At 37.9% G+C, this 24,302-nt stretch overlaps 1 protein-coding gene and 1 non-coding gene across 12 annotated transcripts in view; both read right to left on the reverse strand.

Moving 5' to 3' along the window:
* STAG1 (STAG1 cohesin complex component) overlaps positions 1-24,302 on the reverse strand; it is a 406,778-nt gene that overhangs the window by 77,961 nt on the left and 304,515 nt on the right. For all 11 annotated transcript variants that reach the window (XM_054482540.2, XM_063662185.1, XM_063662190.1 and 8 more), the window contains 6 exons: positions 22,217-22,320; positions 10,137-10,229; positions 9,953-10,042; positions 9,592-9,795; positions 8,273-8,343; positions 5,081-5,168 (listed from right to left, as the gene is read on the reverse strand). In XM_054482540.2, the coding sequence (XP_054338515.1) occupies positions 5,081-5,168; positions 8,273-8,343; positions 9,592-9,795; positions 9,953-10,042; positions 10,137-10,229; positions 22,217-22,320 (650 nt within the window). The remainder of the gene's footprint in view (positions 1-5,080; positions 5,169-8,272; positions 8,344-9,591; positions 9,796-9,952; positions 10,043-10,136; positions 10,230-22,216; positions 22,321-24,302) is intronic.
* LOC129034333 (U6 spliceosomal RNA) lies at positions 18,183-18,284 on the reverse strand. Its single transcript, XR_008501836.1, has one exon. It is a non-coding gene; the product is annotated as a U6 spliceosomal RNA (small nuclear RNA).

Genomic DNA, 24,302 nt, shown 5'->3' on the forward strand with positions numbered 1-24,302 from the left:
AAAAAAAATTGTTGAAGGTTGGGGTGGTTGTGACAATTTTTTTTTTTTGAGACCGAATCTTGTTCTATCACCCAGGCTGGAGTGCAGTGGCGCAATCTCAGCTCACTGCAACCTCCTGTTCCTGGGTTCAAGTGATTCGAGTGCCTCAGCCCCCTAAGTAGCTGGGATTACAGGGACGTGCCAACACACCTAGCTAATTTTTTGTATTTTTAGTAGAAACAGGGTTTTGCCATGTAGGCCAGGCTGGTCTCGAACTCCTGACCTCAAGTGATCTACCCACCTCGGTCTACCAAAGTGCTGGGATTACAAGTGTGAGCCACCTTGCCTGGCCTAATATATATTTTATATACGCATATTAACACATGTAACACGCACATTGTATATTATATATAATTTATATAATGTATACTATATATCGTATATAATGTATACTATGTATATTATATATCGTATACTATATATTGTATATGATATATATTATATATACATATAGATACTGTCTAAGTGCAGAAATGTGGGAAATATTGAAAATGGATTAGGTGAATTTTCTGTAACATTTCTATAATTTGATTTTTTAAAAAATTTATTTAAAAAAATTATTAGAATAGGTAATTTCTTTTTGGTCTGCCACATATTATTATTATTATTATTTCTTGAGATGGAGTTTTGCTCTTGTTGCCCAGGCTGGAGTGCAATGGCGTGATCTCGGCTCACCGCAACCTCTGCCTCCCAGGTTCTAGCGATTCTCCTGTCTCAGCCTCCCAAGTAGTTGAAATTACAGACATGTGCCACCATGCCTGGCTAATTTTGTATTTTTAGTAGAGGCAACATTTTGCCATATTGGCCAGGCTGGTCTCGAACTTCTGGCCTTATGTGATCTGCCTGCCTCAGTCTCCCAAAATGCTTGGATTACAGGTGTGCGCCACCATGCCTGGCCGGTCTTCCACATATTCTAAAACTACTATAGTTAAAACAGTACTGATATGATAAAAGATAAATCACTAGGAGGGGAAAAAATAGACAAATACACAGGTGTACCCTGGATATAGCGCAAGTTTACTCCCAGACCATCACAAAAAAGCAAATATTGTAATAACGCAAGTCACAAAACCTTTGGTTTCGCAGTGCATATAAAAGTGTGCAATAGCATTATGTCTGAAAAAACAATGTACATAGCTGAACTAAAAAATATAATACTTTATTGATAGAAAATGCTAATGATCACCTGACTCTTCAGTGAGTCATAATTTTTTCAGTGGTGGAGAGTCTTGCTTGAAATGTTGATGGCTGCTGACTTAACAGGGTCGTTGTTGAAGACTGGGGTGACTATGGCAATTTCTCAAGATGACAGTGAAGTTTGCTGCGTCAATTGATTCTTCCTTTCATAAAAGATTTCTCTGTAGCATGTGATGCTGTTTCACAACATTTTCTCCACAGACCTTCTTTCAAAACTGGAGACAACCCTCTCCCACCCTTGTCACTGCTTTATCAACTAAGTTTATGTAATATCCTAAACCCTTCATTGTCATTTTAACAATGTTCACAGCATCTTCACTAGGAGTAAATACCATCTCTTTCATTGCTCATCCATAAGAAGCAACTCCTCATCTCTTCAAGTTTGAGCAGGAGATTGCAGCAACTCAGGCACATTTTCAGGCTCCACTTCTAATTCTAGTTCTCTTGCTATCTCCACTACATCTGAGTGACTTCCTCCACTTGTCTTAACCCCTCAAAGTCATCCACGAACACTGATATCAACTTCTTCCAAACTCCTGTTAATGCTGATAGTTGGACCTCCTCCCATGAATCACTAATTTCTTAATGGCATCTAGAATGGTGAATCCTTCCCAGAAGTTTCTCAATTTTCTTGCCCAGACGCATCAACGAAGTCACTTTCTATGGCAGCCATAAAGCTTACGCAATGTTTTTTCTTAAATAATTAAGGCTTGAAAGTAAAAACTACTTCTGTTGTGTTAGCAGTCATGAAAAATGGGAGAAGTGTGACTCTTCCACTTGAACGTTAAGGAACATTGTAGAGTTATTAGGTGGCCTAATTTCAATATTGTTTTGTCTCAGGGAATAGGGAGGCCTGCGAGGGAAAGGGATCAGGGAAGGGCCTGTCAATGGAGCAGTCAAAACACACATAACATTGATGGATTAAGTCCACCATCTTATGTGGGTACAGTTCATGGTGCCCCAAAACAATTACAATAGAAACATCAAAGATTACTGATCACCAATCACCATAGCAGATTTAATACTAATGAAAAAGTCTGAAATAACCAAGATTTACCAAAATGTGACACAGAAACACTAAGTCAGCATATGCTGTTGGGAAAATGGCACTGATAGCCTTGCTTGATGCAGGGTTGCCACAAACCTTCAATTTGAAAAAAACCACGCAATAAAGCAAAGCACAATAAAATGAGGTATGCTTGTGTAACAATTCAGTGAAGGAAGGAACTAGGAACTTCTAGTTGAATTGGTTATTATAAAAAAACAAAAAACAAAAAACAAGACAAACAAAAAAAGTCAAACATAGCTAATGTAGTCTCCCCAAACAGCTAGACAGTTTTAAGGTATCTTCAAAACATTAAGCACAACTGAGGGTCAACAGTAATACACATTTTGGTAGCTCTTCAGTATCCCTGCTCTAAAAGGTATTTTCTCTGAATTCTTATTGTAAGTACACAGTTGGAACCTTAAAAAGTTGAGCTTGCATGGTTGTATTAAGAAGTGGTTGAGGGCCGGGTGCGGGCTCACGCCTGAAATCCCAACACTTTGGGAAACCAAGGCAAGCAGGTCACTTGAGGTCAGGAGTTCAAGACCAGCCTGGCCAACATGGGGAAACCTCGTCTCCACTAAAACCCAAGAATTAGCCCAGCGTGGTGACGCAGCTACTCAGGCGGCTGAGGTGGAAGAATCGCTTGAACCCAGGAAGCGGAGGTCACAGTGAGCTGAGACCACGCCACTGCACTCCAGCCTGGGTGATAGAGCAAGACTCGGTCTCAAACAAACAAACAAAAAAGAAGTGGTTAAATATAGAATTTCTGTATTTTCAACAGTATCTTAAGAGATATTTCTCAGAGCTGCTAAAATGAACAAGAGTACAATCTAGTCATATTTGAGTCATGCATTCAAACTTCATACACATGGTTAAAAATACGTGTTCAAGAAATTAACAAAGTTAAAGCCGTAAAACCTTTTTTTTTTTTTTTTTTTTTTTGAGATGGAGTCTCGCTCATCGCCCAGGCTGGAGTGCAGTGGTGCAATCTCGGCTCACTGCAACCTCTGCCTACTGGGTTCCAGTGATTCTTCTGCCTCAGCCTCCTGGGTAGCTGGGACTACAGGTGCCCGCCACCGCACCTGGCTAATTTTTGTATTTTTAGTAGAGATAGGGTTTTGCCATATTGGCCAGGTTGGTCTCAAACTCCTGGCCTTGTGATCCGCCCACCTTGGCCTCCCAAAGTGCTGGGATTACAGGTGTGAGCCACCGTGCCCAGCCCCTAAAGCCACAAAACTTTTAATGTCACATAAGTATGTTCTTTTATCCAACAATAAAAATGGAGGAAATAAGACATATACAATGAACACAAGCAACAGAAAACCAAAATAACAAAGACGACAACACTGTGAAGCTGTCACAAGTCAGTACTAGGACAATAATGATGGTATAGTAAGTCTAAAAATTTTGACACAGTAGATGAAACAGAGATGTACTCTTATTCTCTCCCTGGAGAAAATGGAGAAAAGGATAAAAAGAATATCTTAACTCTCTCATTCACTTTCAACTTAGAAGCATGGCTTGAAAATATGAGTGAATTTTATTTAGGTTGCTGGTCTGAGATGAAGAGAGGATGGGAAGTTGGTGTCAGCAATACATTTTAAAAAAGAGAGGGTAAAATATTTAGTGTCTTTTCACAAACTAAAATAAAAACACCTAACATAATCAGGGACATTTGTAGGGACCAAGAAAATGACTAACGTTAGGCAATTTAAATGAATTAATCACAGCAATAATAAAGTACTGTTTTCATAATTAACTTTTTTTTTTTTTGAGACAGAGTCTCACTCTGTCACCAAGGCTGAAGTACAGTTGGCACCATCTTGGCTCACTGAAACCTCCGCCTCCCAGGTTCAAGCGATTCTCCAGCCTCGGCCTCCCAAGTAGCTGGGGACTACAGGCGCATGCCACTGCATCTGGCTAATTTTTTTATTTTTCGTAGAGATGGGGTTTCACCATGTTGGCCAGGCTGGTCTCGAACTTCTGACCTCAGGTGATCCACCCTGCCTTGGCCTCCCAAAAGGCTGGAATTATAGGCGTGAACCACTGCGCCCAGCCCATGATTAACTTTTAATGTAAGATTATTATTTTATCTGTTGAAATTCTTACTGCTTTCGAGTAATAAAGTATCATCTAAGCATTCTATATTACCAAATGGAAATGAATGAGATAACCCCTAAATATTACCTACACTTAATGAAGAAGTTGATATTTTGGTGTACATGAATGTCTGCAGTGTACAAAATAACTCCTTCCTTTCTCATACTGAATCAAGTAGCGTAATTATTCTACTGAAGTCTCTTTCAGATTAGGTAAAGTTTGTTGAATTCCTGCCCCTTCTACTCTAACTTGTATATATGAGTGTACAAAGTTCTAAAGTCTATTAAAGGCTGCCATGTTAATTTAACTATGGTTCTAATATAAAAACTAAGCCATGCTTAATATGATTAATACCTAGAACATGGCTGGAATATACCCATCATCAATTTTCATTATCGAAAGTTTTAAAATTGCTGCCATAGATATTAATGGTATTTTTCCTAATAGAGCAAAGTCTACCTTAACATTAAAATTTTTACGATATGTTATAGCAAAAGTTTTTTTCTACTCTTAACACATAAGCCAATATAATACACCTATCAGTAACATTTAATTATTACAGCAATGATTCTCTCAAAAGAGGCAGCTACCCTAATGAATTGTCAATTACTTTCTATAAAAGGCTTCTGATAATCATATGACTTCAGAAAAACAACTTTCTAGAGTCATACAGAAGGAATACCAATAAACTCCTACCTGTTCCGGCATGGCTCCATGTTCAATTCCAGTCTTCAATAATCTGTAGCAATTACCAAAGAGATCCCATTTTGTGAGATCATGTGCACTGAAATAAACAAAAATGCATTTGTTTTATTCTAGAATGGAAGGAAATTTAAATTTGGGCTCAGTTCAGGTGAGTGGAAGAATAAAATAATTTCATTTCAGCTGGGCACACTGGCTCACGCCTGTAATCCCAGCACTTTGCGAGGCCGCAGCTGGCAAATCACTTGAGGTCAGGAGTTCGAGACCAGCCTGGCCAACATGGTGAAACCCTGTCTCTACTAAAAATACACACAAAAAAATTAGTTGGGCATGGTGGCTCATGACTGTAGTCCCAGCTACTTGGGAGGCTGAGGCAGGAGAATCACTTGAACCCAGGACATGGAGGTTGCAGTGAGCCAAGATTGCGCCACTGCACTCCAGCCTGGGTAACTGAGCAAGACTCTGTCTCAAAATAAAAAAAAAGATTTTTTTCATTTCCTTGCAGAACTGAAAAAGATCCACATAGGGAATGCTCATTAAATGCTCAAATTTGAAAGAAAGGTAGAAAGGAAAAGGAAAGAAAGAGATGATTCTATGAATTTATTAAAGAAATCAACAAAAATAAAACCTTACATATTTAACTGAAAATTTCTACCACGTGGTCAAGCTAAGCTCATATTCTATTCCATATATGGATAAAATCCCTTTATTGTATATATAATAGTACCTTTTTTTTTTTTTTTTTTTTTTTAAAGACAGGGTCTCACTCTGTTGCCCAGGCTGGAGTAAAGTGGCAAGATCTTTGCTCACTGCAACCTCCACCTCCTGGGTTCAAGAGATTCTCATGCCTCAGCCTCCTGAGTAGCTGGGACTACAGGCGTGCGCCATGACACCCGGCTGATTTTTGTATTTTTGTAGACATGGGGCTTCACCATGTTGGCCAGGCTGGTCTTGAACTCCTGGGCTCAAGAGATCCACCCGCCATGGTGTCCTAAAGTGCTGGAATTATAGGTGTGAGCCACCGCATCAGGCCTATTTAAAAGTACATTTTAAAGAACTCCATTTACAATTTAAAAATATAACCACATGTGTATTTTTAAAAGAGAGATGTGTATTCTCAAAATGGAGATAAAGATAAAACTAGGGGAAAGGAAAAGTGGGAAAGCTCAAAAACTGCACTATAGCTATTTACTTGGGCTGAGGACTTATGAATGTGATAATGGTAAATTTTTATATTCTCATGAGCTCTACTACTAAAAATAGTCATTCTGACACTAGTAACTTCTGTTTTTAAATGACAGTTTTTTTTTTTAAATAAAAGTTTGCTTTTCTAGGGAATTCTAAAAAAAATTTACTTGTATATAAAGGCTTAGATTTTGGAAACTGATTTTGAATTCTGAAGTACTGATTAGTGTAAAAGCTATACTCAAACTCTCTTTGGACAACAGAGTTCTTTTTGTCCTTTCTTCATGGAGAAGACCAGAGTATCTCATTACAATGGAAGTGAAAATTACAATTTGACAACACAAATTTCAGCCACCGCACCCAGCTTTTTTTTTTTTTTTTTAAAGCGAGAGTCTTGCTCTGTTGCCCTGAGGTGCAGTGGTGTAATCTTGGCTCACTACAATCTCTGCCTTCTGGGTTCAAGCGATTCTCATGCCATAGCCCCAAGAGTAGCTGGGGATACAGGCGTGTGCCACCATGCCCGGTTAATTTTTGTATTTTTTTTTTTTTTTTTTTTTTTTTTTTAGCAGAGATGGGGTTTTGCCATCTTGGCCAGGCTGGTCTTGAACCCCTGGGCTCAAGTGATCCACCCATCTCAACCTCCCAAAGTGCTGAGATTACAGGCATGAGCCACCACGCCTGGTCCCAAATCTTATTTCTTATTTATTAAGAGCAAGATTTCTAAAAGCTATCATTTGAAAATTATACCTGTAGCACTCTAGTGATGAAATAAGCCAGTCTAATTTGTTAAATACTCATGGGCTGAAACTTTTACAGTATATATTCATTACATTAAATGATAGCTAAATCATTACAGTAAATAAATTTTATACCTTAAGTAACTAAATGATAGGCCAGGCACAGTGACTCATGTCTGTAATCCCAGCACTTTGGGAGGCCGAGTGCCGGTGGATCGCTTGAGGTCAGGAGTTCAAGACCAGCCTGGCCAACACGGTGAAATCATCTCTACTAAAAATATAAAAATTAGCTGAGCATGGTGGTGTACACCTGTGGTCCCAGCTACTCGAGAGGCTAAGGCATAAGAATCACTTAAGTCTGGAAGGCGGAGGTTGCAGTGAGCCGAGATCGCGCCACTACATTCCAGTCTGGGCAACAGAGTGAGACTCTGTCCAAAAAAAAAAGTAATTCAGTGATAGCAAAACATATTCATCTAGAGAAATCTGAATAAAGGAAAAACATATCTCAATATTCTCTAAAATTCCCATTTTTAAAAAAACATCTATTTTGTTTTGAGATAGGGTCTGCCTATTGCCCAGGCTGGTCTCAAACTCGTGGGGCTCAAGCAATCCACCTCCCTTGGCTTCCCAAAGTGCTGGGATTATAAGGTGTGAGTCATCACACCAGGCCTAAAATTCCCATTGTTATTAATGTCAAACACAACAATCAGTCAGTGTATGTTGGCTGTTACATGTCATTCACTAAATCTATTTTATCTTTTTGTTGTTACTGAGATCAGATCTCACTATACTGCCCATGCTGAAGTGCAGTGGTTATTCACAGGTACGATCATGGGCCAGTGTCATGATCAAGTGCAGCCTTGAACTCCTGGGCTCAAGTGATCTTCCTTCCTCAACCTCCCAAGTAGCTGGGACCATAGCTGTGTGCCTGCACACCTGGGTTACTACATTTACTTTATTTATTTATTTTTTGAGACAGCCTGTTGCCCAGGCTACAGTGCAGAGGCACGATCTCGGCTCACTACAACTCCCACCTCCTGGGTTCAAGCGATTCTCCTGCTTCTCCTGCCTCAGCCTCCTGAGTAGCTGGGACCACAGGTGGACACTCTCATGCCCAATTTTTGTGTTTTTTGTACAGACGGGGTTTCGCCAGGCTGGTCTCCAATTTCTGGCCTCAAGCAATCTGCCCACCTCGGCCTCTCAAAGTGTTGGGGTTACAGGCATGAGCCACCTTGTTGCCTTTACTTTAAATAAAATAACGTACTTGTGAAAAGAAGTTAACCGCTTTAATGTAGAAAGAACATTGTAAATATCATCATCATCAGCTTCTTCTCCCTATAAAAAAAGGAAACATCACATCATTACCACAACTTTACTCACATTATAGTATATTACTACTTATTGCCTAAATAAAAATTCTTCTAAATTATATTAATAGTATATATTCATTATAGATCCATAATACAAATAAGCAAAAAGGCAAAAACACCTATAACTCTAACGACCTAGAAATAATTTCTGCATTTTAAATAATGTTGTGATAAACACGACTTTGAAAAGTTTTCTGATTAATACTATAGATAAAACCCTTTAAAATTTCCAAGTGAAAAATGTACTTGAAAGATTTTCAATGATTTCCAATATTTTATTGATTGTCAGTCACTTTTGTAGCTTGAAAATCACAAGGAAAATCATAAATAACGGTTGAAAAAAACTGGTAAGTTTCAATAGTAGGAAAGAGTCTTTTATAAATCAGTTACATGGTGATCAGAGCATAGAGAACTATGGAAATTCCAGACTGCCTTATATAGATTGATGAGAGAGAGGGACAGAGGAAGAAGTCACAGAAATAATTAGAAAATAAGCAATTGGAGATGCTTGCTGATATCTTGGGCATACCATTGATAAGCAGGCATCCTTAAAAGCAGACTTAATTTGTATGCTCTATTCATTAGCATATCACAATAATTCAGCAATATTAAAATGTAAATTAGGTCCCAGAAATAGAAAATGAGTTAGGAAAAATTAGACTTTAAAGAGACTTTTTTGCCAGGTGCGGTGGCTCATGCCTGTAATCCCAGCACTTTGGGAGGCTGAGGTGGGCGGATCACTTGAGATCAGGAGTTCAACACCAGCCTGGCCAAGATGGTGAAAACCCGTTTCTACTAAAAATAAAAAATTTAGCCAAGCGTGGTGACAGGTGCCTGTAATCCCAGCTACTCAAGAGGCTGAGGCAGGAGAATCACTTGAACCTGGGAGGCGGAGGTTGCGGTGAGCAACGAACTGAGATAGTGCCACTGCACTCTAGCCTGGGTGACAAAGCAAGACTCTGTTTCAAAAAAAAAAAAAAATTCTTGAAAGAGAAAAGAAATTCTAGTTTTTATGACATTTTTAGAATAAAAATAAGGCATAACCAAGGCTGATCTTTATAGAATACACAATTGCAATAAGGTTGCTAAGTTTTGGAAGGGGCAGACAATTCTACTCAATTTCATTTTAAAATGAAAATGATTTACACACTCAGCTATCTTAAGTAATTCTTAGTCAATATTATTATATGTACACATTAACTTTAGAACAGACCTCTTGCAATAGGTCTTCCACAGAATGATTGAATCGATCTACAAACTCATCAATCAGCTGGCTTCGAGCTATGTCAACTCTGTTCTGGATGGTATATTCTTCACTGCATAAGATGCTATAGGTTTTACTGCAGGCTTCTAGAACATCTGATTCTACATGTTTCTCCACAACAAACTTAATCTGTTTTAATAAAGCATCCAGATGCTGAGGAGATAAAAAAAGAAAACTGTAATATTTAGGTTAACAATAAAAAATAAAAAATTAGCATCTGTCAAATAACAAATAAGTCTATAAGAGTACATGAAAATAATTCAGTTAATAAAACTATAACAGCTGAATTTCAATTTCATAATATCATTACCTTTTCCATTCTACCTGTGCTGTAGATTTCTAAATCAAAATACTGTGGGATTTGTAGCAAGTTTGCTACCTTCTCTGCATCTGCAGAATACTAGAAGGAGAAGCAAAGAAAAAGACAGTAACTACTTTAATAGTACAATGAAAGCAAACTCAGTGACATAACAAAACTGTAAATGAAACTGTACCTTTGACAGTAACATAGGAAGTGTAATAATAAAATGTTCAGTCAATTTGTTTCTATCATCAATTTGAGTTTTCCTTTCTTTGGCAGTTAGCACCTAGAAACAAAATCGGAAAAGAAGAAGAGTGTTGTGCTAAATTATAAATCCAAACTGTTACATATATTGATGAAGCACTGGCAAATAATGTAACCACAAATTTTAAGAGAAGCTTAATGACTGAAATAAATACAAGAAAGTTTATGCAAATTTTTACATAACACGCACTACTACCTTATCAAACAGCTAAAGTTTGGGCGAATTACTATTTATGTCAAATAAAAATATACACATATTAATAAAACCATAGTTACCATTATTAAAATACTGAAACCAATCAATACCCAATTTTTCTAGGGTTTTAATCTCAGTGTGTTAACAGTGATCTTCCTATGTTAAATATACACACACTTTTTAAAGTAATGCCTTTTAAATACCAACAGAAGCTAATACATTCTCACTTATTTTTAAAGCATACACTAATAATATCTCTGGATTCATTTACATTTGAGTCTCCTTGTAACTAAACTCATAAATCTGTTAAACAGCTATCAACAAAAAAGAGTATAGTTTGTGCTCATGGAACAAATTTAAGCTGATAATGTTCATCACTTTAGCCTGTATCCAACTTGTGAAACCACAGGTGATTCCAAAAATAAAAATATTAAAATGTAAGCTCAGTTTAACATAATCATTTCCCCTAAGTATTCTGCATTTTATTATCTTGAAGAGATTTGCCATCATAATGTCGAATGGTTTTACAGAACAGAAACATTCCAATATAAATTGCCACTTTATAAATGTGAACCTCAATGTTTAAGAATATGTGCAAGAACAAATAGCACTGCCTATTTAATTGTTCAGTCTTTTTTTTTTTTTTTAATTTTTATTTTTGAGACAGAGTCTTGCTCTGTCGCCCAGGCTGGAGTGCAGTGGCACGACCTCGGCTCCCTGCAACCTCTGCCTACTGGGTTCTAGTGATTCTCCTGCATCAGCCTCCTGAGTAGCTGGGACTATGGGTATGTCCTACCATGCCTGGCTAATTTTTGTATTTTTGTAGAGATGGGGTTTCACCATGTTGACGAGGCTGGTCTCAAACTCCTGACCTCAAGTGATCCACCACGCCCGGTCTTGCTGTTCAATATTTTAAGCATATAAAATAATCACTTTTGAATGATCTACCAACTACTGTGTTTAGCTCTGCACAAAGCAATTAAGGGAACTACATGTACGTCTAGGAATGTATTCAAGACATTGAAAAGTCTTAAAATTCATTTGACAATGTATGAAACATCTAAGGATACCGATTTTAGGGAAATGGCTATTTTTGATGGAACAATCTTTTTTTTTTTTTTTTTTTTTTGAGACGAAGTCTCATTGTGACACACAGGCTGGAGTGCAATGGCGTGATATCGGCTCACTGCAACCTCCACTTTGCTTCCTGGGTTTGAGCGATTCTCCTGCCTCAGCCTCCCAAGTAGCTGGGACTGCAGGTGCGTACCACTAAGTCGGACTAAGTTTTGTATTTTTGGTAGAGACGGGTTTTCACCATATTGGCCAGGCTGGTCCAACTCCTGACCGCAAGTGATCCGCCCACCTCGGCCTCCCAAAGTGCTGGGATTACAGGCGTGAGCCACTGCGCACAGCCTGAGTGGTCATTTTGTTAGGCACTCTACATACACGAACTCATCTAGTCCTCAAAATACCTCTGAGGGGATAACAAAAATGGCATGATACCTATGAAGAAGGAATTTGCCAATATCTAACAAAATTGTATACATATTTTTCCTTTGACCTAGCAATACCAATTCTATCTCACCAACACACCTGGTACAAGTAATGAGATACGCATAAGATTATTCATTATTTCTTTTTTGATGGAGTCTTGCTCTGTCTCCAGGCTGGAGTACAATGGTGCAATCTCGGCTCACTGCAACCTCTGACTCCCTGGTTCAAGAGATTCTCCTGCCTCAGCCTTCTGAGTAGCTGGGATTACAGGCACGCACCACCACACCCAGCTAATTTTTGTATTTTTAGTAGAGACGGGGTTTCATCACGTTGGCCAGGATGGTCTCGATCTCCCGACCTCGTTATCTGCCCGCCCTGGCCTCCCAAAGTGTTGGGATTACAGGCGTGAGCCACCGTGCCCAGATAATTATTATTTCTAGTAGCAAAAGACTAGCAACAGTCCAAAAGACTGTGCGTAGGTGAACTTTCAGTAGTGCATCCATCTAATAGACACTATACAGCCAGAAGAAAATGAAGACCTCCAAATAAAGATATGGACTGATTTCCAGGATACACTGCTAAAAAAAGAAAGGTATAGAATAGTATATAAAGTATAGTATCTTTGGTAAAAGATTGGGGGGTGAGTGGGTGGAATAGGAAATATGAATATATATATCTGTATGTGTACATGCCTTTACCTATTTGTGCAAAATGAAACACCTGAAGAATAAACCAGAAACAAAAATGGTTACTAATAAGAATGAGGTGTAGAGAAAGGTATATAAATAAGATTTCTCTGACTATATCTTTTCACATGGTTTTGACTTTTTAACTATGTAAATGTTTTACCTATTTCAAAAAAATAAGTTTGGGAAAAAAATTCATAAACTCAAAGAGGTAAAAATTCTATTAGGCTAAATTTAGGTCAAATACCAATATGAATGTATGATTTAAATACGTGTACGTGTGTGTATGTATGTATGTATGTATGTGTGTGTGTATATATATACACACACATACATATATATATATACACACATTTATTAGCTCTGTCTACTAAAAGCACCTAGCAGAAATCATAAGCAATTAACAGTAAGTACATCCTCTTAACTAAGTGCTAGTATTTTAATCTTTAAATACTACTCTGTATTAAAAGGAACCATGGCTCGTTGGAGAAATGGCTGATTTTTGTGCTAGGGTAGTGTGGAATCTAAAATTCAAGTAAATCTCAATGATCCGTACCTTCCTTGTATTCATGCCCTTATACAACAGCCTCTTCCCACAATGTATAAAGCTGACTTGTGTAACCAATAGATATTTTGAAAATGATACTGTGATTTTTGAGGTTATGTTACAAAAGATGTGGCAGTGTCTGCCTTATTCTTTTGGATGATTCACTCTAGGAAAAGTCAGCAGCCATGTCATGAAAACATTCAAAACAGTCCTATAGAGCAACCCACATAGTGAAGCACTAAGATCTACCAGTGGTCAGCACTAACTTGTAAGCCATTGTGGAAGTGGATTCTGCAATTCCAAGTCAAGTCTTCAGATGCTAAAGCCCAGGCTAACATCTTGACTGCAACCCTATGGAAAACCCTAAGCCAAAAGAACAGTTAAGCTCTTCCCAAATTTCTGACTTACAGAAACTGTATGAGATAATAAAGGCTTATTATTTCACACATCTTTAACTTTGGTGTAATTTGTTACACTGCAACAGAATAACTGTTGACAAGGCTGGTCTCAAACTCCTGACCTCAAGTGATCCACCACGCCCGGTCTTGTTGTTCAATCTTTTAAGCATATAAAATAATCACTTTTGAATGATCTACCAACTACTGTGTTTAGCTCTGCACAAAGCAATTAAGGGAACTACATGTATCTAGGAATGTAAAGGTAGAAAGTGAAGGAGTAAAGGTAGAAAAGGTAGAAAGTGAACCTGGGGCATCTTGTTTCCCAAGAAAGCCAGAAAGTAATTAAAAAATAAGATATGTGAAAAGGACAAGAAATTAGTATGAAGGGGCTTATCACTAGTCAAAGTTGGGGTAGCATATACTTTAAAGACTTAAGGAAATTTCAGAAACACTCAAAAGCAGAACAATAACCATTAGCACTGTCATTCTTGTTTCATTAATTCTCCCAGTTTTTTTTTCTATGGCATTTTAGGGGAAATCCTTGTACATTTGTCCCTCGAACAACATAGTTTGGAACTACATGGTTCATTTATATGCAGATTTTTTTCAATAAACATATTGGAAAATTTTTTGGAGATTTGCAACAATTAAAAAAAAACTTGCGGCCGGGCGCGGTGGCTCACGCCTGTAATCCCAGCACTTTGGGAGGCCGAGGCGGGCAGATCACGAGGTCAGGAGATCAAGACCATCCTGGCTAACACGGTGAAACCCTGTCTCTACTAAAAATATAAAAAAAAATTAGCCAGGCAAGGTGGTGGACGCCTGTAGTCCCAGCTACTCTGGAGGCTGAGGCAGGAGAATGGCGTGAACCCCAGGGGGCGGAGCCTGCAGTGAGCCGAGATCGCGCCACTGCACTCCAGCCTGGGCAACAGAGAGACTCCGTCTCAAAAAAAAAACAAACCAAAAAACAAACAAAAAAACTTGCAGACAAGCCATGTAGCCTAGAAATATTGGAAAACGAAAGCAAATTTAGATTCATCATGATGTATAAAATATATGTAGATATTTAACATTCACTACTATAAAATATATATGAATCTACTGTAAGAACTTAAAATTTATCAAAACTCACACACACACTTACAGATTGTACATAGCACCATTCGCACATGACAGCAATGTGAATAAAGATATAGTATTATGGCTAGGAATGGTGGCTCACGCCTGTAATCCCAGCACTTTGGGAGGCTGAGACAGACAGATCACTGGACATCAGGAGTTCAAGAGCAGTTTGACCAACATAATGAAACCCCATCTCTACTAAAAAATACAGGCTGAGCACGGTGGCTCACGCCTGTAATCCCAGCACTTTGGAAGGCCGAGGTGGGTGGATCATGAGGTCAGGACATCGAGACCATCCTGGCTAACACGGTGAAACGCTGCCTCTACTAAAAATACAAAAATTAGCCGGGTGTGGCGCCCGTAGTCCCAGCTACTTGGGAGGCTGAGGCAGGAGAATGGCATGAACCCAGGAGGCGGAGCTTGCAGTGAGCCGAGATCGCGCCACCACACTCCAGACTGGGAGACAGAGCGAGACTCGTCTCTTAAAAAAAAAAAAAAAAAAAAAATTAGTGGGATGTGGTGGCACGCGCATGTAATCCCAGCTGCTCAGGAAGCTGAGGCAGGAGAATCGCTTGAACCCGGGAGGCAGACGTTGAAGTGAGCTGAGATCACACCACTGCACTCCTGCCTGGGCAACAGGGCGAGACTCCAACTCAAAAAAAAAGAAAAAAAGAAAAAAAAGATATAGTATTAATCATAACTGTACAGAATTAACTATAGCACACATTCTACTACAATAATATTGTACACATCTACTGTTGCTATTGCAGTGAGCTCAAGTATTGCCAAGTATTCACTAAAAAAGCCCCATGACACTAATCATCTTTGCATGAACAGTTGGTCTCTCCAGTGAATTGTGTATCATAGTCAAAAGTGATCTTGCGGTTCTCACTTATCATGTTTAGTGCAATACCATAAGCCTTGAATAACATCATGGGACCCATATGTGCTACTAGTGATGCTGGAAGTGTTCCCAAGAAGCAGAGAAAAGTTATTACAAGAAAAAATTTAAAGAAAAAAATTAAATTGCTTGATATGTCTGCAGCTACAGTTGCCCACCATTTCAAGATAAATGAATCCGGTATAAGGACCATTGTTAAAAAAAAAAAAATTCTTAAAGTCATTACTGCTATACTAGCAGGTGCAAAACCCACTATGTTTTGTAAAATACCTTTTTATTTCACATTAGAAGTACAGCTTATATATGGGTGCAGAATTGCTATAAAAAAGGCACACCTATACTCATATGATTTAAAAAAAGTGAAGTCATATAATAACAACTTAAAGCCAAAGGAATGTGAAGGTTACAAAGCTGAGAATTTAAAGCCAGCAAAGGATAGTTTGATAACTTTAGAAAGAGGTTTCACTTTAAAAATGTCAAGAGAACAGGAAAAACTGTTTCTGCTGACCAAGAGGCAGCTGACCACTCTCCAAGACACCATTAAGAAAATCACTAAAGAAAAGGATATCTGCCTGCACAGGTTTTTAATGCAGATCAAAGTGCCCTATTCTGGAAAAAAAAAAAACGCCACAAAGGACACTTATTAGTAAGGAAGAGAAGTGAGGACCACTTTAAAGCAAGAAGAAATACACTAATCTACTCATTTGCGCAAATGAAGCTCGGTTTATGATCAGGACTGCCCTTATCTGTAAAGCTGCTAACTCTCAAAAGCCTTGAAGGGAAAAGATAAACATCAGCTGCCAGTCTTTTTTGCCAGTAATGTGTAACAAGAAGGCCTGGACAACAAGAACCCCTTTTCTGGATTGGTTTCCACTGACACTTTAAAGTCCCTGAAGCCAGGAAGTACCTTGCCAGTAAGGGATTGCCTTTTAAAGTTCTTCTGATAACGGACAATGCCCCTGACCAACCAGAACCCAGTAAGTTCAACACCACAGTCATCAAAATGGTCTACTTGCTCCTAAACACAGTATCTATAAATCAGCCTACAGATCAGGGGTCCATAGAACCCTTAAAGGTCATTAAACATAGTACTCAATGGAAAGAGCTGTCAATACTATTGAAGAGAACCCTGATAGAATATGATGAAAGTCTGGAAGAATTACACCACTGAAAATGCCATTGTTGTTCTAAAGCCATCAAGCCCCCCAAAATAAATACCTGTTGGAGAAAACTGTGTCCAGATGTTATGTATGATTTCACAGAACTTATGACAGAACCAATCAAGAAAATCATCAAAGAGATTGTGGTTATAGTATAAAATGTGGGGAATGAAATACTTCAACATATAGATCTTAGAGAAATTAGAGAGCAAATAGACACCAGCCGGGAATGATGGCTCATGTCTGTAATCCCCGCACTGTGGGATGCCAAGGTGGGAGAATCACCTGAGGTCAGGAGATCGAGACCAGCCTAGCCAACATGGTGAAACCCTGTATCTACTAAAAATACAGAAAACTAGCTGGGCGTGGTGGTACAGGCCTGTAAAACCCAGCCACTCGGGAGGCTGAGACAGGAGAATTACTTGAACCCATGAGGCAGAGGTTGCAGTAAGCCCAGATAGCATCACTGCACTCCAGCCTGGAACAGAGTGAGACTCTGTCTCAAAAAAAAAGGCTGGGAGAGGTGGCTCACACCTGTAATTCCAGCACTTTGGGAGGCCGAAACGGGTGGATGACCTGAAGTCAGGAGTTTGAGACCAGCCTGGCCAACATGGCGAAACCCTGTGTCTACTAAAAATACAAAAACTAGCTGGCCCTGGTGGCGGGCGCATGTAATCCCTGGTACTTGGGAGTCTGAGGCAGGAGAATCGCTTGAACCTGGGAGGCGGAGGTTGCAGTAAGCCCAGATCACGCCACTGCACTCCAGCCTGGATGACAAGAGCGAAACTCTGTCCCAAAAACAAAAAAGACTACACCAGAGGAACTAATAGATGATGACTTGATGGAGATGAATGCTTCTGAACTGGTACCAGATGATGAGGAAGAAAATGCTGAAGAAGGGGTGCCTAAATCAACATTAGATAATTTGGCAGAAGAGTTCCAATTATTTAGACTGCTTTTGCTTCTTTGGTGACACAGACCCTTGTATTACGTGGGCACTGAAATTAAAGCAAATAGTGGAAGGAGGATTGGTATCACACAGAATGAAAAAGCAAAAAGACAGAAATTACAATGTATTTATGTAAAGTTACAGTGAGTGCACCTGCCTCTCCTTCCATCTCCTCCATCTCTTCTGCCTTTGCCGCTGGAGACAGCAAGACAAAAACCCTCTTCCTCCTCCTCAGTGTACTCAATGTCAACATGTCAAGGATGAAGACTTTTATATTGAACCAGTTAATAAATAGTAAATATATTTTCTCTTCCTTCTGATTTTCTTAAAAACTTTTTTCTCTTCTAGCTTACTTTATTGCAAGAATATGGTGTATAATACATATTACATACGAAATGTGTTAATCCACTGTTTGTGTTAACAGCTTTAAGGCTTCTGATCATTTAGGCTATTGGTAGGCTATAGCAGTTAAGTTCTGGGGGAATCAAAAGTTACATGTGAATTTTTTAAATTTTAAGATTCATAAAAATGTTTCATAAATTTGCATGTCATCCTTGCACAGGGGCCATGCTCATCTTCTCTGCATTGATCCAAATTCAGTATATCTGCTGCCGAAGTGAGCACAGATGGATTTTTGACTGTGCAGGTCAGTGCCACTAACCCCTGCATTGTTCAAGGGTAAACGGTATATAATTTCACCCTTAAATATTTCAGCATATGTCTCTAACAATTGAGGACCACTATAATTCCTCTGTTTTTTATTTTTAAATATGAATGATTACTGTAGGGATTATAATATACATTTTTTACTTATAACTGACTTCAGGTTGATATTGAATTAATTATAATAAAACATAGCAATTTTGCTCCAATATAGTTTCACATCTTTTTCCCTTTTATGTTACTCTTGTCACATATATTTATGTTATAATCTCAACACTATAGTGCTATAATTATCGATTTAAATCAGGGGTATCCAATTTTTTGGCTTCCCTGGGCCACAATGGAAGAACAATTGTCTGGAGCCACACATAAAATATACTACCACTAACGATAGCTGAAGAGCTTAAAAAAAAAAAAAAAAAAAAAAAAGCGAAAATATCTCATAGTGTTTTAAGTTTACAAATTTGTGTTGGGCTGCATTCAAAGCCGTCCTGGGCCACATGCAGCCTGCAGGCCACAGGTTGGACAAGCTTGATTTAAATAATTTCATGTTCTTTCAAGGAAATTAAGAGAAGGAAACAGACATAGACACATACACACACACATATATACACACAGCCTTTTACCTTTTATATCCACTCACATACTTACCATTTCAGATTTACACTCTTCCTTTTTTTTTTTTTGGAGACGGAGTCTTACTCTGTCACCCAGGCTAGAGTGCAGTGGTGTGATCTCGGCTCACTGGAACTTCTGCCTTCTGGGTTCAAGCAATTCTCCTGCCTCAGCCTCTCGAGTAGCTGGGATTACAGACATGTGCCACCATGCCCAGCTAGTTTTTGTAATTTTAGTAGAGATGGGGTTTCGCCACGTTGGCCAGGCTGGTCTTGAACTCCTGACCTTAGGTAATCCACCTGCCTTGGCCTCCCAAAGTGACAGGACTGCAGGTGTGAGCCACTGCACCCAGCCCATTCCTTCTTTTTTCTTTTTTCATTGCTTCTTGTGGATTTATCACTTTATGATATTCCTTATGGGTTGAAGGACTTTTCTTTTTTTTTTGAGTCACAGTCTCACTCTATTGCCCAGGCTGGAGTGCAGTGGCACGATCTTGGCTCACCACAACCTCAGCCTCCCGGGTTCAAGAGATTCTCCTCCCTCAGCCTTCCAAGTAGCTGGGACTACAAGCATGTACCACCATGCCTGGCTAATTTTTGTATTTTTAGTAGAGATAGGGTTTCACCATGTTGGCCAGGCTGGAGTCGAACTCCTGACCTTGTGATCCACCAGCCTTGGCCTCCCAAAGTGCTGGGATTACAGGCGTGAGCCACTGTGCCCGGCTGAAGGACTTCTTTTAGCATTTCTGGTATGGGAGATCTAGCAACACATTCTCCAAATTTTTCCTTTTTGTTTCTCTGGTAATGGTTTTTTACACCTTCATCTTTGAAAGATAATCTTATTAAATTTATAATTCTTGGTTGGCCATTTTGTTGACTTTCACTGAATATGTCATTCCACTGTCTTCTGGGCTTCACTGTTTCTGATAAGCTAACTGTTTAATACTATTGCTACTGCCCTCTACATTAGTTGTTTATCTCTTGTTGCTTTCAAGATTTTTTGTCTTTGTCTTTTAACAATGTGACTATGTTGTGTGTATATGTGGAACTTTTGTGTTTATTTTATTTGGATTTTGTTAAGCTTCTTGAATCTGTAAATTGTCTCTCATCAAATTTGGGAGGTTTTCAGTGATTATTTCTTCAAATATTTTTTCTGCCTCTATCCCTCTCTCCTTTCCTTCTGGGATTCCTATTATAAATATTTCAGTGCACATGATGGTATTCCACACATTTCTGAGGCTCTGATAGTATTTCTTCAATCTTTTTTCTTCTCTGTTCTTCAGAATGGATAATTTCTATTAATCTTCATGTTTTTCCATTGTTTCTTTCATCATCTTAAATCTGCTAATTAACTTATTCAGTTAATTTTAAATTTCTGCATTGTACTTCTCACCAGAAATTCCATTTGGGTTTTCATTATTGAGATTCTCTACTTTTTGTTTTCATATTTTCCTGTAATTCTTTGACTATACTTACTAAAATGCCTCCGAAGTCTTTGCCTGCTAAATCCAACATATAGGCCTACTGAGAAGCCATTTCTATTGTCTGCTTTTTTTCCTGAGTATGGTCACATTTTACTGTTTCTTTGCATGGTTGTAGTTTTTCTTGAAAGTAGACATTTTTGGATAATACAGTAACTAAGGATTTTAATTTTTGTTTTTTTTTGGGGGGACAGAGTCTTGCTCTGTCACCCAGGCTGGAGGGCAGTGGCATGATCTCGGCTCCCTGCAACCTCTGCCTCTGGGTTCAAGTGATTCTCCTGCTTCAGCCTCCCGAGTAGCTGGAACTACAGGCGCATGCCATCCTGCCCAGCTCATTTTTGTATTTTTAGTATAGACGGGGTTTCACTATGTTGGCCAGGCTGGTCTCGAACTCCTGACTTCAAGTAATCCCCCACCTTGGCCTCGTAAGTGCTGGGATTACAGGCATGAGCCACTGCGCCTGGCAGATTTCAATTTTTAACTACAGATTTTAATTTTTTGTAATTATAAAAGTTTCCAATTTTTTAAAGGGAATCTTTAATGTAAACTGAATAATCTGTTTCCCCCATAGTGTGTTACTTCTGCTCTCTCTGCTCAGAATTTTTATTCTTACTTTTGTTTTTTAGCCTGTCTTCCTACGAGTCCTCATTGTGTTTGAATAAATTAGGAATCAACCAATCATTTGGGCAGAGGTTGTGTTCAAATACTGTAATATTTGTGGCTTCAATCAGGCTTCCACCCCTCTGAGAAACGATCTGTTGTTGGTTAGGGAGCATGTTCAAAGTTCAACCAGTTCTTAGATTTTGCTTGACTTTTACTTTCCATCAATGTCGCTAAGGTTTCCTAGTCTGCCAGGGATGTATGGAGAGCATAGCTAATCTTTTCATAGCTTTCTCATTTCTAAGATTTTACAGTTACTTAGTACTCTTATCACAACCCCAGATTATCAAAGCTGTAGGTTTTTCCTGTTGGTGTCTACCAAGTTCTCTACTTGTAATTAACAAAAGCTGTGGGCTTTTATTACTTGTCCATGTTTAATCCATTCTCTCTGACAACAAAACTTCTGGTTTTTGCACCCAGTGCCACTCTGGTAACAAACTACAGATCTTATAGACCAAGCATGTGGGTACATGTGTATTGGCAAGAAGGCCACAGACTTCTGCTTTTACCTGAAGCTCTATCAATTTTTCAAGAAAAAATATTTCCCAATGTGTGTTTTTTTTTTTTTTTTTAAATCTTTGGTGAATTTCCAGAGCCCTGATGTAATGTTTTTGACAATACATTCCAGTTTTATACTTGCTTTTTGCAGAAAGATCTGTCTGCCTCTTCAAACCAACAGAGCCAGGAGTCTCTCCATCTATGATTATCTCAACTCATCTTTAATATAAATACCTGTATTATTAGTCCCATATTACAGATAAGCAAACCAAGACATACAAAAATCATTCATCTATCTAAAGATTTTATAACTGCTAAATAGAACCTGCAAACTAGGCATTTTGCTTCCAGAGCCTTTATGTATTTTTAATAGACATAAAAATCCTTAAAATATACACATATAAAAAATATATAAGTACAATAACAGAAGCAGGTACAGGTGCTATGGGAACATGAAGGAAAGAATCTATTTTTGGAACCTGAGTATAGCATATAGGATATAAAGATGAAGCCCCATAGTCCATCATTTATAAAAATACCATGTTTTTAGGGATACAAATATCACTAAAATTTCCAAATATTTAAGACAGTTAATTGCCATTAAAAACCTTTTAGGAGATTCCTCACTAATGTAACTTACTCTCTTGCCGGTACCCCTTCCCACTGGAGGATGTGCCTCAGCAGCTTGACGAATTGTACAAACCATTAGCTCTATAAGAGCACTCTCTTGACGATCAGACATTGCTAGGGTAAAACAAAATACATGAGCATGAGTAGACAGTTTTACAATAATCACGTATTAAAAATGAACACATTATAAAAAAACTGAAAACATTCTATTACTGCTTATTTTAAAGACTAAAGTTAAGCTCTGTACTTTGCTATTTCTTTTTTTTTTTTTTTAAAGTAATCATGTGCTTGCTGTCATAAGTCAAATAGGAAAGAGATACAAAGTAAAGAATAAGAGGATAAACTCTGGTCTCTTCTAATGCTACCTTTCTGAGTTAGGCAATTCTAAAATTTCACAGTGTTTCCTTCTACATAATTTCAAAACTCCTAATAGAATTTTTCTTTTTTAATGAAAAAGACTATGCCATATGTTTTTAAAAACTTAACAGACTTAATATTTTTCAAGTCAATACACACGCATAATAATTATCTTAATAAATTACTATCTAATGTATGTACCATAATTTAGTCAGCCTTCTACTTATGGTCATTCAAATAATTTCCTGATTTTTGACAGTGAACAATGCTTCAATAAACATCATTAATAGATATATATTTATGTAACTGATACATTTCTGTACAATAAATTCTCCAAAGAAGAAATAATGGATTCAAATGGCAAGATCTTGATATTGAGAAATCATAAGATTATTATAATTTATACCCCCAACTGCAATGTTATGAATGTTTGGTTCCTTATATCCCTGTGAGCACTAGATGTTATAAACCATTTTAATTTTTGCCAGTCCAATGGCTGAAAAGGGGTATTTGGTTATTATTTTGCTCCTTCCTATCTACTAATTAGTTAAGTGGAATATATTTTCTATTTTTCCCTAAGATTTGTCTATGTTTATTCTTCATCTGTTTTTGTGCTACTATTCACCTTTCTTATCGATCTGAGAACTCTTGTATGGTAGGGGTAGTACTTTTTATCTTTTGAATGATGCAAGTATTTTCTTCCAGTTTGTCATTTGTTATCAGACTCTTCATGGTATCTTTTTTCAGACAGAAATTGTTAATTTTTTAAAAGTCACGTCTGTCTCCTTTTGTTTTATGGCTTCCAGGTTTCTTGTATTGCCTTCAAGGATCTCTCTGTCCTGGAGATTACACTAATATGTTCTTCATTTTCTTCTAATTTATTTCAACTTTTGCTGTCTCGTGTGCTTGCTTGCTCTTATGCTCTTCCTTCCTTTCACTTTTTCTGTCTCTCTTGCTTGCTCACTTTTGTATTTTTAACCTATTTGGCATTTATTTCTGATGATAGTAAGTGGGCCTGTTTATTCCCACCAAATAGCCAGTTGTCTCCACCACTGTTAAACCAGATTTCCCTTTTTAATTTAAATGTCATTTTTAAACATGGTTCAGGTATTTTTGGATTCTTTAGTTTCACTAATCTATTTGTATATTTCTATGACAATGCTTTACTGCTTTGATTATACTAGACTTATGGCATAATTTGTTATAACTTAATATGTAACTTAATTCAACCAACTTGAATATATAAGCAAGTTTCCCTTATCTAGCCCTTTTTCTAAAATTTTGTTTAATTTCTATAATGCTAACAGCAATTCATTTATTAAGAATTTTCTATATCTAAAGCACTATCTAAGTGGCTTATATGTAATAACTTGTTTTATCCACAAAACATTTCTAAGAGATAGGAACTAATATCCTCACTTCACAGACAGGGAGAATGAGCCACAGAAAAATGCACTTAAGCTAGTAGTAGAGCATTCAAATATATGAACTCAGGTAGTTTGACCCCAGAGTCAGTTCTCTTAAGCACTATGCTATACTGTCTTTTCAGCATAAGCTTAAAATTCTACATAAACTTTAAAATCATTTTGCTTAGTTCGTATTCACCATACCTCCCAGAACTCTCTCAAACCCACTGGAATTACGACTAGTACCATAAAAAAAAAAAAAGACATTTTCAGCTAGAAATACAATATAGCTTTTCACTTTTGAGATCTTAAGTCATTTAATTAAAACTATGG

Source organism: Pongo pygmaeus, chromosome 2 (genome assembly GCF_028885625.2).
Source record: "Pongo pygmaeus isolate AG05252 chromosome 2, NHGRI_mPonPyg2-v2.0_pri, whole genome shotgun sequence".
NCBI classification, from domain to species: Eukaryota; Metazoa; Chordata; class Mammalia; order Primates; family Hominidae; genus Pongo; species Pongo pygmaeus.